General features: G+C 32.0%; 2 protein-coding genes across 5 annotated transcripts; one reads left to right on the top strand and one right to left on the bottom strand.

Moving 5' to 3' along the window:
- Positions 1-1099: 1099 nt before the first annotated feature.
- On the bottom strand, positions 1100-3988 carry LOC107914389 (transcription factor SCREAM2). Of its 4 annotated transcripts, none has more exons than XR_001688810.2 (4): positions 3570-3960; positions 2382-2552; positions 1386-1539; positions 1100-1145 (listed from the first exon to the last, which is right to left on the bottom strand). XR_001688810.2 is itself a non-coding variant. In XM_016843290.2 (3 exons), the coding sequence occupies exons 1-3, from the start codon at positions 3699-3701 to the stop codon at positions 1456-1458; spliced, it is 387 nt and encodes a 128-aa protein (XP_016698779.1). In that variant the 5' UTR covers positions 3702-3988; the 3' UTR covers positions 1220-1455. The 4 variants fall into 4 exon arrangements, 1 of the variants encoding a protein (XP_016698779.1); XR_001688812.2 differs by lacking the exon at positions 1100-1145 and adding an exon at positions 1617-1826 and having other exon boundaries at positions 1398-1539; positions 3570-3988; XR_001688811.2 differs by lacking the exon at positions 1100-1145 and adding an exon at positions 1622-1826 and having other exon boundaries at positions 1398-1539; positions 3570-3968.
- A 3893-nt stretch (positions 3989-7881) lies between these two features.
- Positions 7882-10059, top strand: LOC121222272 (rho GTPase-activating protein gacK). Its single transcript, XM_041102553.1, has one exon. The coding sequence runs from the start codon at positions 8574-8576 to the stop codon at positions 9894-9896; it is 1323 nt and encodes a 440-aa protein (XP_040958487.1). The 5' UTR covers positions 7882-8573; the 3' UTR covers positions 9897-10059.
- Positions 10060-18071: the final 8012 nt, after the last annotated feature.

Genomic DNA, 18071 nt, shown 5'->3' on the forward strand with positions numbered 1-18071 from the left:
AATTTTTTTCAAATAACTGATTTGATCTTTTAGCCATTAAAGTAGTATAATAAATACATATGGGCTTATCTAAATAAAGTAATAAAGTTAAAAGTGCTTCTTTTAGTATGTTAGCGAATGTAATTTAGGATTTTCTTTTTCTTTTAAAAATTTGGCGATTGTCATTATTTTAATTGGGAAAAAAAACTAACGGGTTAACATTTTGAGGTATGTTGAGGGGTAGACCCTTAACACATTTAGGGCACGTTTGGTTCGCTGTATTGGATTAGAGGTGTAATAGCAAATCAACTGTTTGGTTAAATGTAATGGAATAGAGGCGTAATAGTAATCTTGTGTTTGGTTGAATAGAATAGAGGTGTAATAGCATAATGGAAAAAACTAAAATGACTATTGTTATTTTGATAAATGATTATTGTTATTATTATTTAAATTTTAATAAGATTATTATTATCAATAATAAATAATTTAATCATATTTAAACGTAATTATTATTAAATATATTAAATATATTATAATTAAAATATATAATTTAATAAAATTATTAATAATTAATATTCTTATATGAATTTACTCAAATCATAATATATGATACTATAAAAGATAATTTGAAATGATTAATATTAAATATAGTTTAATTAAAATATATGATTTAATAAAATTTAAAATAATTATAACTAATAAATTATCTTATATGAATTTGTATAATTTAAAATAATTATTATTACATATAATTTAATAATAATATATAATTTCATAAAATTATTGATAATAAATTTTCTTATATGAATTTATACAATTTAAAATAATTAATATTAAATATAATTTAATAATGATATATAATTTCATAAAATTCTTAATAATAAAATGTTCTTATATGAATTTACTAAAATCAAAATATAACTTAAGAATTATATTCTGCATAAACATAATTAACTTATATTAAGAAAAGGTTAGATGAAAATGAAATTCTACATCATAATCCATATGTTATATAGTTTTACAACATCAAAAAGTTTGAACTTTGATTTTTAATGGTCAGAAAGAAATCTTCTGACTCATTCCAATCGCGCAACAGAAGGTAAACTAAAGAAAACGATCATTTGAGTTGGATGATCTGGAATTTTTTGTACAAACACACCCTTAATTTATTAATAGATCTGTACTCCCCTGTGTATGCATGTGTGATTTGAGTATGGTGTATGAATATTAACCCAAAAGAAAAAAGAAAATAAATATAATAAATAAAAACCTCCATCAGAATCAACTTCTTTCTCAAGTGATACAATATAACTAAGAAATCAATCGTTTGCCTACTTGCTTGCGCTACCTACAAAGCTCACTACCTTGTAAAATTCGCTTCACCACTGGGATGAGAAGCAACTAATTACTTTACATCAACATTTACTATTGCCTCTGTTCATACCAATACCATCATAATAAGCCAACCATTCACCCTCACATTATCCCACGGAACCCTGCTGAATCCAAAAGTACTGCTTTGATTTGCTCAGGCAATACATCCTGGCCTTCCCTGCATTGCTGTCATTTGTCAAACACCAAATCAAAATTACTGAATTCTTCATCCAAATATTAATATCCACCAACAAACCAAACACCTTACAACTTTTCTATTTTTTAGATGATATGCAGACTTCCAGATTAGCTGGTACTGTAATGCTTGTTTAACAAAGCTACAATTGTGGTACTCGCATAGCTCCAATTTCCCAATTTTCATATTGTCTTTGTTCAGCATCACCAGATCCGAAACTAAACTTTAAGGAAAACACACCTCACGATAAATTCTGTTTATCACTTGCAGTAAATACCTAACAAATTCATCTCCAAGTAATTTAGTGATCTAAAGATCAACAATTATTAACCATTAGCATCATAGTTGACCTTCAGAGGTATAAGCAGAAAGAAAAAATTGCCTAGGATATATCCCACTAAACAAGGATTCTTACTTTAATCTATGTGCAAACTAGTGCAAGTAGTCAGTCTGCTATTCATATACAAAAGGACAATGGGAAGAGAGTCATCAATTTCAGGGTTTCTGACTCATGGTCTATACCATTATTTGAACTTGCATTTTACTGAACTGCTCTTTTCAACAGCAGTTCTATGTAGCAAAGATGCACAGAAAATAACTGAATTTCTTCAATAAAGGCTCATTTCATTTGTAGTTTTAAGTGTTAAACAGAAGAAATATCTTTCTATATGGCCTTATTTTTTGCACTAGAGTTGGCTAGACTTTGAAAGAAATCGCATTCATCAAAAATTGTTAGATAGATTTTAGTTGAAATCTGTTGGATAGATGTGCAAATTAAAATTGATTTTAAATGGAAATCAACGAAGTAGATGAAGAGAAAAAAGAAGGGCACCTCAGCTCGAAAAATATCCAGTGCAAACCCATTAAAACAGCTGATTACAGCTTGTTGTATGTCAAATCCAAGGTTGTCTAGAGCTCTCATGGTGGAGAGCAAGAAACCTACCCTGCGAGCACAAAACATGTGAATGTTGACAGCCCTTCCTTCCCTTAATCTTATCTCCACCTGAAAATTGCAAAAATAGAAATATATGAGTTCCCTTAACCTTACATCGACTGACACAACCTATCGAAAGTTTTTGGCAAGCATATGTCAGTCCTTATGTGTGTGTGTGTATCATGTCCTAACTCATGTCTGACATGAGTTCTACAACCAAATGCAAAGAAACAAAAGCCTAGATATAATCTTAAGAACAATTCTGATCAAGGAATAACAAATATCACACTTCTTCAGTTATTGGTGGAGAGGAATTCTAGGCTTCATGGCAAGAAGATTAATACTTTTTCAGTTATTCTTAATAAAATCATAGAGGCAGTTTGACTAAGACTCCACGGTTGAAAGGGATGATACCAACAAGATGCTTGCTTGCAACTGGGGTTTGAGTGTAGTGATTACTTATCCAGAATACTTCTCCATTGTGATTACTTTCAGTTTCGCAGATGCTTTTATTGTAGTTGGCTAGGCTCCTCTTTTGCGTGAATAAAGAATTATTTAACCATCAACAGAGCCAAAAACAAATATCACACTTCACAATCCACAAGAAGCGCTTAGCTATTATAAGCAGAAGACAAGAAAACAATCAACAATATGATAAAAGAGAACAAAGAAAAAAAATAATAATATATATAAGCTCAATTGTGTATATACTTTAGTCCCCTCTATTATATTTATCCAATATAAAGTATTTCCAGTTTTCATGATAAGGTCCATCGACAATCTCATCTTGAAACCTACCGAGTTTAGTTCACTTTATCAACTTGTTAATCCAAAACCCAGAAACACAATGATAAATCAAAGAAATTCTTGAAATTGAGAACAAAACCCTAAAATTTCAGCATAAGAAAAAGAATACACGCACCACCGTTCCTCCAATTTCACAAAAAACCCAGTTGTAAATCATCATTAAAAAGAAAAGAAAGGGAATTGGAATAGTCTCAAAATAAAATCAAGATTCTGAATTAAATAAAAGAAAAGGCGGTTGTTCTAAAGCTTCTGAAATGGAGAAAAGAGAAGATGCCTTACCTGATAACCAAGACTCGGAATAAGAAAAGAAATTGAGCTATGTTTGTTTGCCTGCGAAGAGAAGATACTCGAGGGAGGGAGAGAAAGCAAGAGAGACTTTTCAGTTTCACAGCTAAGGAAGGAAACGCCCATGTTACAAATACAAAGAAAATAAACTGGGAGCAAATCGGCAGAAAAGAAAAGCAAAGAAACAAGGAAATAAATCGGATGAAGCTAGAAGGAATAGAAGAGAAACAATGGGGATCGGGGGAGGGTAAAACAGGGACGGTTTGCTGAAGCGGCAGCTAATCTGGGCAAAAGAGGGGAATAGATGATACGACCCGCCCTTGGGAACGGCCATTGCATCAGCCTACAAGCGAGGCTCGTCGTGTTTGCAAGCAGGACGTAGCTCAATCTTATTTTGTGGATAAATAGTTGTTAAATTCAATTTGTAAAGGACTTTGTCTATAAATAGTTGTTAAATTCAATTTGTAAAGGACTTTTGACATTTTAATTAGCGAATTGCTGCCAAATTTGTGAGGTATTTTCTCTCAAATTTCGTCCGAGACCCGTAAGACTTATCTAAGTTTTTAGTGGCGTCTTTCCGAGTCTTTTCCGAACTTATCACTCCTTAAACCCGAGTGTGGCGTTCACCTTTGATACCTTTGGTTCATACTTTCCTAAGTATCGGGTCAAGGTCCTTTTCAACCATTTCCAATTCATTTAGGTCCTATAAGTTTCGGGTCGACACTTTTGTTTAGTGTTGGTTCATTCTTGACCTCTTTAATACCATACCATTTCATACCAATTCCATACCATTTTGTACCAATTCCCAAATACCAAAACGTACCAAAACCAAATACCATTTCTTAATTATCCTAAACCGAACTCTTCTATTCTATTCATACCATTTCGACTTAAACCAAATCCACATCCAACTTTGCACGAACTTATCTTACTTCTTGTACACAAATATATTCTAACTCCTTCTCGTCTAATCTACTTCTTCGTTTACGATCGGGAACCAAACGACTCGGACTCAACTACTAAACCGAGATCGTATCGATAGAAATCGGTGGTTTTCACCGATTAGGAAAGTAATGAATTACACGCGTATTAGCAATACATTGAACCAAACGACGGAATAGAGAGGAATTAGGTGGGGCCCACCGATTAGGGGTGTAACATGCTGTTAGTATTATGTAAGGAATTCGCTTCACTACTCTACCAAGAGTATAAGTAAGTTCATAAAGTGATTTTGATAAGAGTGTTGAGTGAATTTTTAGACATCTTTATAAATCTGTCGTTTCTTTAGGTACTTAAATTTTTGGTAAAATTATTGTAAAAATTTATTTTGGCTTTCAACAAAGTCGAAATAGAAACTTATCATCACGACAATACTTTTAACATTTGATGAAAGTTTTGCCTTTTAACAAAAAGGATAAAGATTATTCAAGAATTGTTCAAAAATCGAATGTGATATTAATATTAATAGAAGATTTAAACATAAACTCTCTATCATTTGATGAACTGTTATAACCAAAGGCAACAACAATATTGTGTAGGATAACATTTTAATTAAAATTTAAAATTAATCATAATAATATTTCTGCTTAACCATAAAAAGAATTTTAAAAAAAAATAGAAATCTATTCCTAAAGAGAACTCCCACTCCTACAAACAAGGAAAGTAAAATATTATAAAAAATTATAAAATTCTAATTATATTCAATACATTTCATTCTTGTTCTTCATTATGAGCATCATAATTGATTCTTTTAATTTATTAAATATTACATTTTTCCTTAGAGAACATTTTCAATATTTATAAGGATATTGTAATTCTTTATTTTTAATTTTTATTTGATAGTTAATCAGAGCTAGTTCAAATTGTTGAAATGTTTTTCAATAATTTTAAAAAGAACCATTAGAGAAAGTTTCATTTATATCTTTAAAAAATAAGTATTTTTAAAAGTAAAATAATATTATTTATTTTATTCAATTAATTAAAAAATTACTCATAGAAATAAAAATATTATTAAAATAAACAAGTGAAAAAAAAAACTTATTAACCCAAATCAGATGGACCAAGACATATACTGGTTGGGCCTGCAGCAGGTCCAGCCCAAACTATTTTTTAATAAACAATAAAAAAATTACAGAAGTCAAAAATCGAACAATTATAAAATCTTTTCTTTATCACTTCAACCAAAGATTTATGTTAATATTTTGATATATTTCAATGTTATTACACAATTTGTTTGTTAAATATTTATTGAAATTATTATTGATTGAGTTGGTGTCCTCAATACCAACTCTAAAAAAATGGAAATACCATGATAAATAATTTGAGTGCATTTAATATCTATAATATGATACATGTATCTATTTAAATTTCTTATTACTCACAATTTCAACTATTTTTTTATTTTAACTCTTCCCATATTAGTTTCAAACTTTACGTTTCATTATTTATTGTATATCATTTTTAAATACACACATGTAATCTAAATATGTGTTTTTCACACACATACACGTGTGATAGAATTTTTTATACAATACCTACTTCTACTATAAAATCAGAGAAGTGCTTGAACTCATGCCCTCTTAAAAGTTAAAGTTTATTTCATATGTTGAAGTTTATCAGTTATTATAAAGGTATGTTTTACTTAAATATTTACTAAATAATTAGGCTTACAAGATATATAATTTCAATTAATTAAAAACAAATGTTTTGCAATTGGGTTTAATAAATTGTTAAAAGAAAATATAAAATTGGTTTAATTGGGTATTTAATCGATGGAATGCACAATATTAAGCTTTAAACCTGAGATTTATAATAACAAATGAATTGATTTCTTTTAAACTACTTGTTTTCTTAAGTATTTATTTTTTATATCAAAATATTAGATTAATATTGCATTGTTTTGATGGTTGCAACAAACTGAAGGTGTTGTTCAACTGATGTATCCATCCGTTTTTTAAATATAATTTTTTTAATTATAATAATTAACGTAAAATAACATTTTTTATTTGAATTATATTACCTTATTAATTCATGATTAAAACATTTTTAATATATTCTTTTACTTTATATAATTACTTAACATAATAAACTCTAATATTATTAAGTGCTAGTTTAAATGTTTAGAACTTTATTAAGTGATAACTCTATTTTACATTAATAAAATTGATAAACGTCTTTTCTACATCAAAATCTTTAACTAGTAATTAATTTTACATATGTAATGAACACAATTTTTTATTATTCTTCAATATGGATTTTGGTTTTATAAAATGAGATTATGGTGTGTGTTTGTTTAATTTGAAATTTAATGTTCACCTGGTCAAAGGTTGTGGTTAAGAAATTTTTAATAGTTTTATATGGTTTACCTATTTGTTGGTTATACCAAATAATAAGTAAATCAATAGATAGAAACACTACACTTACTCTCTTTTTTCTCCATTAAGTCTAAGTTACCTAACCATTTAAGCATAAGAAAATAATATTGTATATAGAAAACATATATGAACAAGGTTTTTTCTTTGAAGCATGACACTTTATATATCAATGTGCATTTTTTTTAGAATATATAAGAATATGAATCAAACAATGTAATTTCATTGAAAATTTTAATATAAATAAATTTATTTTTATTAACTAATATCGTTTGATTTAGTGAAAATTATATATATATATAGATATATTATCATGAAATGCAATTCTTATTCTTTAAATATTTGGTTGTTCTTTTATACCACTTAACAACCATTTTCCATGGCCACCTCAATATTCCCCGAACAAAAAAGAACTTTTATATATATATATATATATTACAATATAAAATATTTTATTAAATATGATATTTTTCTTCCTTTTACAATAAATATTTATATTGATTTTTTTAATAAAATTAATTTAAATTTTATTATTACTTTTATAAAATTATTGAATTAAAAAAAACTTGACAAATTAAAATCTTCCAAAAACATATTTAAAATTTTCAACACAAATAAGGATAGGAGGATCCACAAATCTAACTTAAGCTGGGTTTGGATGAACAATTGAGTACAGTGCAGTGTGTTTAATTGTATATAATCTCACCGTCACTACCACACCCTAAAAAACTATTGTAAAACAAATTCAAAGAAATAAATTTTATTTAATGCAAGTATTTTTATCATAACATCACCAACTCAAGTAACCATTAAAAAAACTAATTCAATTTGAGAATAATAATTTAAGTTTGAATAATCATTATATAAAAATAATTAAACGTAATATTTTAAAAAATAAATAAATGGTAAAATGAAAATTAAACTAGGATATTTTCAATTTCTTTTCACAAATAAGGTTAGAAATCCAAACCACAACTCAGTTATACTTTGACCAGTTGCTTTCATTTTCACCACTGCCTTTTCTCCATCTCTCTCACACACACAAATGGCCGCCCCACGCCATCATCTCATCCTTTTTTCTGTGAAACCACAAGCAGCAGATTAGCTGAACCAAATTTCTCTCATCTCTTTAATTTTCTTTCATCCCACAAAACGAAAAATATTTAGAAAAATAGAGAGAGAGAGAAAACCCCTACTTTTCCTCAACCCTTAGAAGGCTAGAAGGCAAAAGATTGAACAAGTTTACTTTGATTTTACCTCTCTTCTTCAGCCATTGATGATCCCTGAGCTTTTAATGCTCTTTCGTTCAAAAACAAAAGTAAAAAGGAAGAAAGAAAGGCAAGCAAGCAAGCCAAGCACTGTGTTGTTTCGCAGATTAGAGGAGCTTTTAAAGACAACATATGGGTGGTACTTTCTGATGATTCCTGAGATAGTGTTTATTCCAGAAGATCTTCCTCTTTCTCTCTTTCGATCATGCTTAGCTTTGTGTTTTGTGTTTTGTAGTTTCCTTCTTAAATGAGTCTGTCTGAGCATGGTGAAGTAAGCAAATAAATCTCTCTAGTCTGAGACAATCCCATATCTTTGTTCTTTTCTTTTACGTCTTTTGTTTCTTGTTGTTTTTTGTATCATGGACTCGGGTAATAGTGCTAGCTTACAATCTTCTAGTGGGGGCAGTGAAGAGTATGATTCACGCGTTGAGTCAATCTCAGCTTTTTTGAACCATAACCCATTCAGTAATATCGGCCATGGTGCTTTGGGTAACCAACCACAGCCGCCGTCGCCGCCGCAGCTGCTACAGCAACACCAGAACCATTCTTCATCGCCTATGTTTGACCCTTTGTCATTTTTGGATCATCCTCTATCAAGATCCCTGCAACTTACGACGACAACAAATCCAGGGTCGGTCCTCAATCTTGATGTGATTTGGTCAAAAAATCAAAGATCTGAGACCAACTGCACTGATCTTAGTGGGTTGATGGCTTCCTCACCGGCACCAACGACTCAACAGTTGTTCACCAACCAACAAACACAAAGTAGAGCCACTTTTCCATTGTTGCAGGTCCCTCAAGGACCAGAAAGTTCGAAGCAAAGCTCGGTTTCAGCCACAAATGGCCAACCCAACAACAAAGCTATGGTGCGTAACCCAAAGAAGAGATCCAGAGCTTCTAGGCGTGCACCAACAACTGTTCTGACCACTGATACTACCAATTTCCGGGCCATGGTTCAGGAGTTCACTGGGATCCCCGCACCACCCTTCACCTCCTCACCTTTCCCAAGAACCAGGCTCGATCTATTTGGTCCACCTTCTACTTTGAGATCAACCCATTTAGACCCTTCACCTCCTCATTATCTTTTAAGACCATTTGCTCAAAAACTCAACCCTCCATCATTTTCAAGCTCTTCCATGGCTGACGCTCTAGTTTCTAGTCCTATTCCTAGTACTAACAACAATAGCAACAACACTAGTTGTAGTTCAACTTCCATTAACTACCAACTACCATCCGAGTTAAGCCATTTAAAGCAGCCTCAAAATCTACTCAACATCAACATGCAAAACCCAATTCTTAACTTCCAATCTCTCCTTGAAACCCCTCCAAAATACCCACTTTCCAATTCAAACCTTCTGGGAACAAATCCACAAGATATTCCACCAAATGAGACTTGTCTCAAAATGGGTGCTCTGGACGAGTTTGGTTTGAACCAGGGCCATGCCAATGCCAACGCCAACCTCAACGGGCTTCAAAACATGGTATCACAACAACAACATGATCAAAGTCTCCTAAGGTCCATCAATGGCTGCTACAACAATAACAACAACCAGAGAGTCTCCAAAGGGAAAGTGAGCAACTTGTCGTCGTCTTCGTCGGAATTTCATGCGGATAAAGGGCCGGCAAATGCGGCTTCAAGAAGTGAAGGTATGGTGGAATCATGGATATGTTCTTCAGATTAGTTTAGGAGTATCTAAGTAATTTCATTAAAAAAAATCAAAACTGAGAAAATCTGAAAAAAAGAAAGAATATCGAGGAAATGATGGTGAATATATCACAATGATGCATGAAAGAGATGGAATCTTTCTTCTTCTTTCCCATATTAACCACGAAAGTTTAACTCTATTTTGTGTCTTTGTTTTTTTATCTTGAAGTTTAAGGTTTAACCTGTCCTTATAATTTAATTATTAAATGTACTTGTAAATAATAGTCTCTCGACACCACATTAAATTTCTCATACATAGTATTTTTATTTTCATCATACATACATAGATTATCATGGAAAATTTGTCAACGTTGGCGTCTAAAAAGTTGGTATTTAATTACTTTTATTTAAAGAATTTTAAGTTTAATACACTTTTTTAATTTATAAAATTGATGTATTAATTATAATTTTTATGTTAATATCAAGTTAAAGAGTATTTTGGGCACTAATTAGCGTTATGTTTTTTAGTTTTGGATTTAAATGCTTTTTAATTTTTTATTATAAAATTTTTAAAAAATAAAGTGTAAAGTGTTTAAAAATGGAAAAGTTGAGATATATATAAAAGAAAAAAAACCCTCGAAAGTTGAAATGAGACAAAAAGAAAATAAAATTTTAAATTTGGGTTTTGAAATTGATGGCTATTTTAAGGATCAGAAAATGAATGTAAATGAAATAACGAAATCATGAAAATCTGTGCTCTTTTTTATTTGTAAAACCCTTTGGGTATTATTTGCAGGGAATGAAGAGCAAAAGCAATTTAAACCCTAAGATGTTGGTGTAAGAAATGAAATGAAACGGTGTTTTGTCTGCTTTATTTGTAATGAATATTAAAAGAAGTAATTTATATACTGCCGTGCCGAGGAGTGAGTAGCGGCGAGATTTGGGGAATCCTTAGTCGCCGCAAATTTTACTTCAAACTGATTTGATATACAGTTTATAATGGTAATAAATCAACAAAGAAAGACATAAATTCCCGCCATGCAGCAAGCAAATCCCACAAAAAGTTTGATCCCAACTTTCAATAAAAAGAAAATGCAGCCAAATAGGCAAACTGTTTATCATTGTCGCAAGGTGTGGAGAAAATATGTGTTGCATGAAAGGGTGTTATATGTCTAAAAAGTTGGTAATCTTTTTCATCATCATTTTACTTCAATTTCAATAATACAAACTTTCACACTTATGGTTTAAATTTTGAATGATTAGAAGAGATGGGAAGGGTGTGGGTTTCAAAAAAATAATTCAATCTTTTTATAACCAAATAACCCTTTTATTATTAGTCTTTATATCATGCATTCTAATTTGGTTAATATGTTAGGTTATATTAAGGGTAAGTTATGGATTTAATTTAGTTTTTATTCTCTAATTTAATCATTCTTAGTTTTTGAATTTTTTTTTAAATTTCAAATTTTAATCCTAACTCAAATGGCTGTCTTTATATTCATTAATTAAAATGGTGTAACTTTTTTCTAATATGACATTACACACATGTGATCATATGTTTGCCACATAATATTTTAAAAATTAGTAAAATTCAACTTAATGAATTTAATGACTATTGTCTTAACTTATGTGGAATGGTGGTTAAATCTCTTATCAAAAACTCGTTTGACACGAGTTCAAATCGTCTTATCGCCATTCCTTACCTTAGTATGAAAAAAAAAATACAAACATTAAAAATAACAAAATTAAATTTGTAACTTATGTATAGTAGTGAGATTAATAGAGGTAATAAAAACAAGCACTGGATTTTTGGGGAACTTTTATAAAGGAACCGGTTGTAACACATTAAAACCTTCTTTTTGTTTATTCTTTATTTTATTTTTTAACTTTTTCTCATATATGTACATAAAAGTCAAATGATTAGCCATATGGGATCGTGGGAGAGGAGAGAAGAGATGGGGGAGAGTGACCCTCCTTTTAGGCACGATGGTGGCCCATGCCCAGTGTGTAGCATTGCTAGCTTTTGCTGTTTAGCAATGATGGCTCTTCCCCCTCTCCCCTCAGCCCACTGCCTATGTCAAAGGCTCAAAACAGTGTGGCAAACTGGCAAAACAAACGCATATCTTTCTCTCTCTCTTTTATAAAAAAAACCCTACGAATTTGAGCCAGTACTCGAAAAGATACACAACTTTTGGCATCCCCCATCCAACAAAGGCTGCCACCATTTCCCTCCATTCTCTCAAAAAGCTATGTTTTCATTTCAAAGTACCCAAATCCAGCAAGCCTGCCAAGCTTTCGTATTTATAGAATAATATTATCATATTCTCTAGAACGTATGCCTTGTTTAATCTAAGCTTAACTACTTTTTAATTAACCTGTTATGTTAATTCATTTTTCTTTTTTCTCTCGACCTCAAATTTTGAACCAATGGGTTTGCAGGCGAAAGAAATTAGTTTGTCCATGAATTGGATCACTATTTGATTTTTATATATTTTATCTAAATTTAATTTGGGTTAGATTTTAGTTAGTAAAAATATCAAAAATTTATTTTTTATATTAATATAATTAAATTTAAATAAAATGCTTTTAATACTAAATAATGTATTCATGTGAAGTCATTAAGATGCAACAATCTAACGGCAAATATATGAACCCGAACGAGATACTCAAAGTCTCCTTTAGTTTGGCAATTCAGTATACCTCAATCAATAAGACCGCTTTGATGTCAAGCTCAATAATTCAACCTCAGCAGAATCTTCTAGGTATGAGTTTTTTCCTTAATATTGATGGTGTTGTAGAGTTACTGGTCTCTCGGCAGCTGGTGGTGTGGTTAGAGATGAAATTGGGAAGTGGATCCTTGGATGCAACCGCTTTTTGGGGAAGTGTTCGGCCTTTGATGCTGAATTATGGGGCATTTTGGATGGCTTATTATTACTGCAGAAACAATGATATGATAAGGTTATTTTTCAGTCAGATAATCTCAAGGTTGTTAAAACCATTAGCGACAATCATTCTGTTGGATCGTGTTCATCTTTGATTAGGCAAATTCAACTGGTATTGTCAAGTGAAGACAAGTAGCTTCTGAAGTATACTCAAAGAGAGAATAATTAAGTAACGGCTGCTCTTGCTAAATTGGCATTGAAGAATGATGGGGACTTATGTATGTTCGATAAGCCTCCTATGGAAATTCAAGCAGCACTAAAAGAGGATAACACAAAAGGTCTTTTGAATATGATCCATTTTATGTAATTAGCATGTTCTCTTAAGTATTATATGCCACAAAAAAAATTGATGTTTATGATTTTCAAACCCTTAAGCCGGGGAAGGCAGTAATAATGTCCACCTTTGGCTGATAGTTGCTCGGCAACTATCCACTCTCTCCACATTATCTTCTTCCTTTCCTTCTATTTCTTCTCTTCTTTCCTTTGTCCTTTTTTCTTCCTTTTCCTCTTCTTTTTCCCCTCACTTTGTCCTTTCTAATCATTTGTGTCTCCACCCTACTTGCCGATTATCTATTCTTCGCTGTGGGGTGACTCCACGGCCTCCACCCCTCTTAAATAATATTCTTATTTTTTTTCATCTATTCACTCTTCCTCCTCCACCTCCACTCTGTCCTCATCGTTTTCCAATCGTCCTCGTATTTTGGCATTAGAGGTCCATATTTTTCGGTATAATAAATTTGGCATAGGTTTTCCCTTAGATCTTTTCTTGAGCGGAGGTTTTATCAAGTTGAAGGGGAATCATAACTTCTGTGACACCCTACACCAAACCCCGATAGTGGGTTCGAATGCGAGATGTCACATTAGTTGCCAGAGAAACTCAAACTATAATCATATATTGTATTCACTAAGTAATCGAGTTAAAAAATCTTTGTAAAATCATTCAATAATAATCAAATTCAATTTTAAGAATTTAAATTCAAGTTGAAAATAATTTAAAATAATTTCTAGGTTCTTGGAAGTGATCTGGTCTCTAAGAGTCAAAATAATTCAAAACAACTCAAAACATAGGACGGACCCCTATTTGGCATAGATGTATCGATACAAGTCCCTAGTACTATAGATATGTAGATTCTGACTGAGTTGTTGTGAAACGACTAGTTTTATGTTCTGATACAACTATGCTTGGACCCAAAAATCATCTCAAAACTTACTTAATTAGACCCTTAAGATCACAATATCAAAACCATAACTTATAACACTCAAAAACCAAGTTCAAAATATCATTCACGCACACAAAAATGCCAAACATCATGAACCCATACATGCTAAAGAGTTATCTTGCTTAAACATTAAGCTAGTTTACTTGGAAAGCAAACAACCAATCATTCAAAAGCATAATCTTCATATACCAGCTTCATACTTCATCTAAGGCATTAAGCATAAACATATTATATAAATACATGCTATAGGCATAGTTTGACTCAAGTCATATAATCATCCATAATACCAAAATGACCAACATAGCATAATAGGCTCTACAACTACTTATTAGCTTAGGTACATGCCAAGACACTTTTAATATTCAAAATAAGTAATAAAAAATTTAGATAAGCTGAGGTGAAGATCTTGGATGTTGTTTAAGATTATGAACTAACGATACATATTTGTCACATACGCACAAAACAACAAATATGCACACTTAGCATTGAAAGCTCAATGGCGCTAACATAATTTGAAATCAAAATTGTAACACCCGGATATCATTATTATAAACCCAAAATTTAAGAAGTTAGGACTAAATTGAGATGAATAACAAATTTCAAGATTTCCATCGGGTAATATAGAAATTTAAGTGGCCAAATTTTAATTAGTTGGATTCCAACTTTAGTTCAGTTAGGATAGAATCGACAGGTTCCAAAGTGGGAGACAAAATGATTAAGAATGGATGTTGGATATGGTTGGTGAGGACCGTGCCTAAAAAGTATATATATAGCTTGAGAGGAGACAAAATTTTCTAAATTATGTTGATAAATTTACTTCTCTCTACATCATCATCTTTAGTCGTCCTGAAGAAGAAAGGGGGATGCGGATGGAGGAGACTTTGCATGCTGTAGTAGAGATGTGAGTTTAAGGCTGGTAATGGGAATATAAAGAAACTGGTAAGTCTCTTTATCTCCTTTTGTGAGTAGGTACTGAAGAAAGAAGTCAAATAAGACTATCAAAACTTCTGTATAATTTAATATTTCTAGGTTTCTAAGAATTTACTGCCAAGAGTTTAACCACAACATGGTTGTCATGTTTACCCGCTAGGACAAATGAGGCTCTGGCATTTGGACTAGCTAAACAGTCAAGGATAAGAAAACAATGTGAGTATCTACACTTTGTCTCTGGTTACTAAATGCTGGTAAGAGAAGTTGACATGTTAATGTCGATCGTATTTGTAGTTAATTGTCGAATGATTATTTGGCGTAGTGTATTGCTTAATTATGTTCAGCATGGTATACATGATTAGTACATGAATAGTATGATAGGGGAGACTAATATTAGGAAAGATGAAGTTAGGTAAGGGAAAAATGGATAACTCATTTAAGTACTGCCATATGGTATTGCGGTGTGTAAACCGTGATAGGCGAAGTTCTGGGCCTTGCGGAAGGGACATTGCGATGTTTGAGCATCAAGATATAGGATGGTGAAATAGAGGAATGGATGAAATAAAAGGGGAAGAGTAAATATCATGGTTAGGCCATAGGTCTGATCAGAGGCTATACGCCAAGATGAGTAAGACTATAGCTGAAAGATGCTATGACGTCATGATAAAAATGAGTAAGACCATAGCTGAAAGACAATATGGCATCATGACAAAAATGAGTAATACTATAGCTGAAAGACGCTATGACATCATGGTAAAAAGGACTAAGAAAATAGCTGAAAGACTTTATGGAATCCTTTGATAGTTCATCGGGACGGTAAACACGGAGTTATATTGAGTAAGACCATAGTTGGAAGATGCTATGACATTAGGCGATAATTTGATGACGGAATGAGTAAGACCTTAGTTGAAAGACTCTATGACATCATAATTAGTCTGTCGAGATAGTAAAAATGGGATAGTCCACCGGGACAGTAAACACAGGATGGTCCATCTAGACGGTAAATATGGAAAATCTGCTAGAAAGTTAGACATGGAGATCACAATTAGAAGATTCGCGGTTCATAAAGGATGCCAATGGTGAATGTAAAGTTCACAGTGTGAAGGGAATGATAAGTCACAGGAAGAAATGAGTTGGTATGTCTAAGTAGCATAAACTGCCTGAATAAAAAGGGGGGCTAAGGTATGTCTCAACCCCAAATGAGTGAAAAAGAAAAGAAAACTTCTCAGGTAATATGGTAAATATGGTATACGCAAATACTAGTCCGTCAGGAAAGCTGTGGATTCCACATGGTTTAAATAGACACAAATTAGTTTGCAGTAGGACACATTGATATATTGAAAGTTGATAAAGTCAGTCGAAAGGTTTACTAGGTTGATCAGGGTTTCAAGGGAAGGAACGTATGCCCAAGGCCAGATGGCCAGTAAAGTCCGCCAAAGAATAGTAGAAAGCGGAGGTTAGATATAGCCATGGGGAATGGCAGAGATCTTTAAGAGCTCAGGTAAAATGTTTAGAACTACCGCTAAGCATACACAATGTCACGTGTTAAGAAAGAGCAACTAGATACATGCACAACCATATTTACTACAAGTCCAAATAATAAATTCATGTTTCATTAATTCATAAATCCAACATATACTCTCCCATGCAATTACATACAACTCATATATATATAATTCATTCATCGATAATTCATCAAGACAAACCAATGTATTCATACTTTAATGACCCACAAGTATAACTTATATATTCACATTCATTTACACACATTATTTTCATGTATTAATTAATTAATGATAATTTGGCAACTTGGAAACATGAAACATAAAAGTGGACTCTATCACCACACATTGCATATACGGATATCCATCACACCAATAACTCAAAGAGTCTAATATATCCCATAAGTGTAGCATAAAGCTAAACACTCTCCAACACACCAACATATCTCGGTGAATGGAGCTTAGCTCGACATTCCCTTATTCCTCTAATCTGTCACAGAGCCTCAACACCGAAATCACAAAACACAAGGGTGAGTACTCACAATCTTATGGCATGCCAACTATATTTAACAGTTCAAGAGACCACAAGGCCAAAATATCCGCAAATACACATTTAATTACTTTTTTAATACACATAATCTATGTTCAAAATCATCAATTCATATCACAAATTGTACACAATGCATGCTTATCGGATTCAAATTTAGTTGCACTTTAAGTTCCACAACTATGCTTATTGAGTCATCACGTATCCGACCACATATGTGTGCATTAAAAATAAAATTATCACATATCGCATATAAGTATTCACACACACATTACCTATCACAATAGCATCACATTCCACAGCTTGTCAAACATTAATCATAAGAAAGGCTTACACTAGGAACTTACGATAGATGTTTAGGCTATTCCTAAGCTTTCGTTTAATGGTATGAAATCTAGACACTCACTAATTATGCTTAATTCCTTAATTACTCACGATCCTAATTTTCGATACTTGACACAACCCCCCGGTTAAAAGACCTGATTCTACAAACCCAAAACCATTAGGTCCGATTTTGGGACGTGACAATTCTTCCCCTTTAAAAATAATTTTGTCCTCAAAATTTCCTGCTGACACGTCATTTGGTTATTCACAACATATTTTATTTGCAATTTAAAACCAACCTCCATGCTTTCGTTGCGCAACTCTGATGAATCTTTTAAAGCAATCACCGTGCGTTCTGCTGCCTAGTCTGATCCAAATGAAACCCTCATCGAGCACTCCTATCGAAATTTCCAACTCATTAGCTAATTCACTCAAAATGTACGAATATGTTCGTACTCACATTAACACGCCTACAAGGCATTTCGTATCTAATTTAGTACACACAAACAAACCAAATGTGTGAGTGGCGGGGAAATGATCCAAGGCATGTCCTTGCAAGAAAAAAAATTAAATAAAGGCAATGTGTTCCCAATCCTACCCCAAAATCAAACCAATTCATACAATTTCAAGCAGAGGTATCCAAATTAAGCAATTTAGGTAATAAGAAAATTTAGTCACTTGGGTTTCTAGATACATGGATTACTAGATACATGGGTTTCATAACCCCAGTCCGAGCATTAACAAATT

The sequence above is a fragment of the Gossypium hirsutum genome, chromosome D10 (assembly GCF_007990345.1).
Source record: "Gossypium hirsutum isolate 1008001.06 chromosome D10, Gossypium_hirsutum_v2.1, whole genome shotgun sequence".
NCBI lineage: Eukaryota > Viridiplantae > Streptophyta > Magnoliopsida > Malvales > Malvaceae > Gossypium > Gossypium hirsutum.

Coding starts and splice junctions, on each gene's coding strand:
- LOC107914389 (XM_016843290.2), bottom strand. CDS start 3,701: ATGGGCGTTTCCTTCCTTAGCTGTGAAACTGAAAAGTCTCTCTTGCTT. Junction 2,553..3,569: donor TTCCGAGTCTTGGTTATCAG/GTAAGGCATCTT, acceptor TGCAATTTTCAG/GTGGAGATAAGATTAAGGGA. Junction 1,540..2,381: donor TGGATATTTTTCGAGCTGAG/GTGCCCTTCTTT, acceptor GACAAATGACAG/CAATGCAGGGAAGGCCAGGA.
- LOC121222272 (XM_041102553.1), top strand. CDS start 8,574: ATGGACTCGGGTAATAGTGCTAGCTTACAATCTTCTAGTGGGGGCAGT.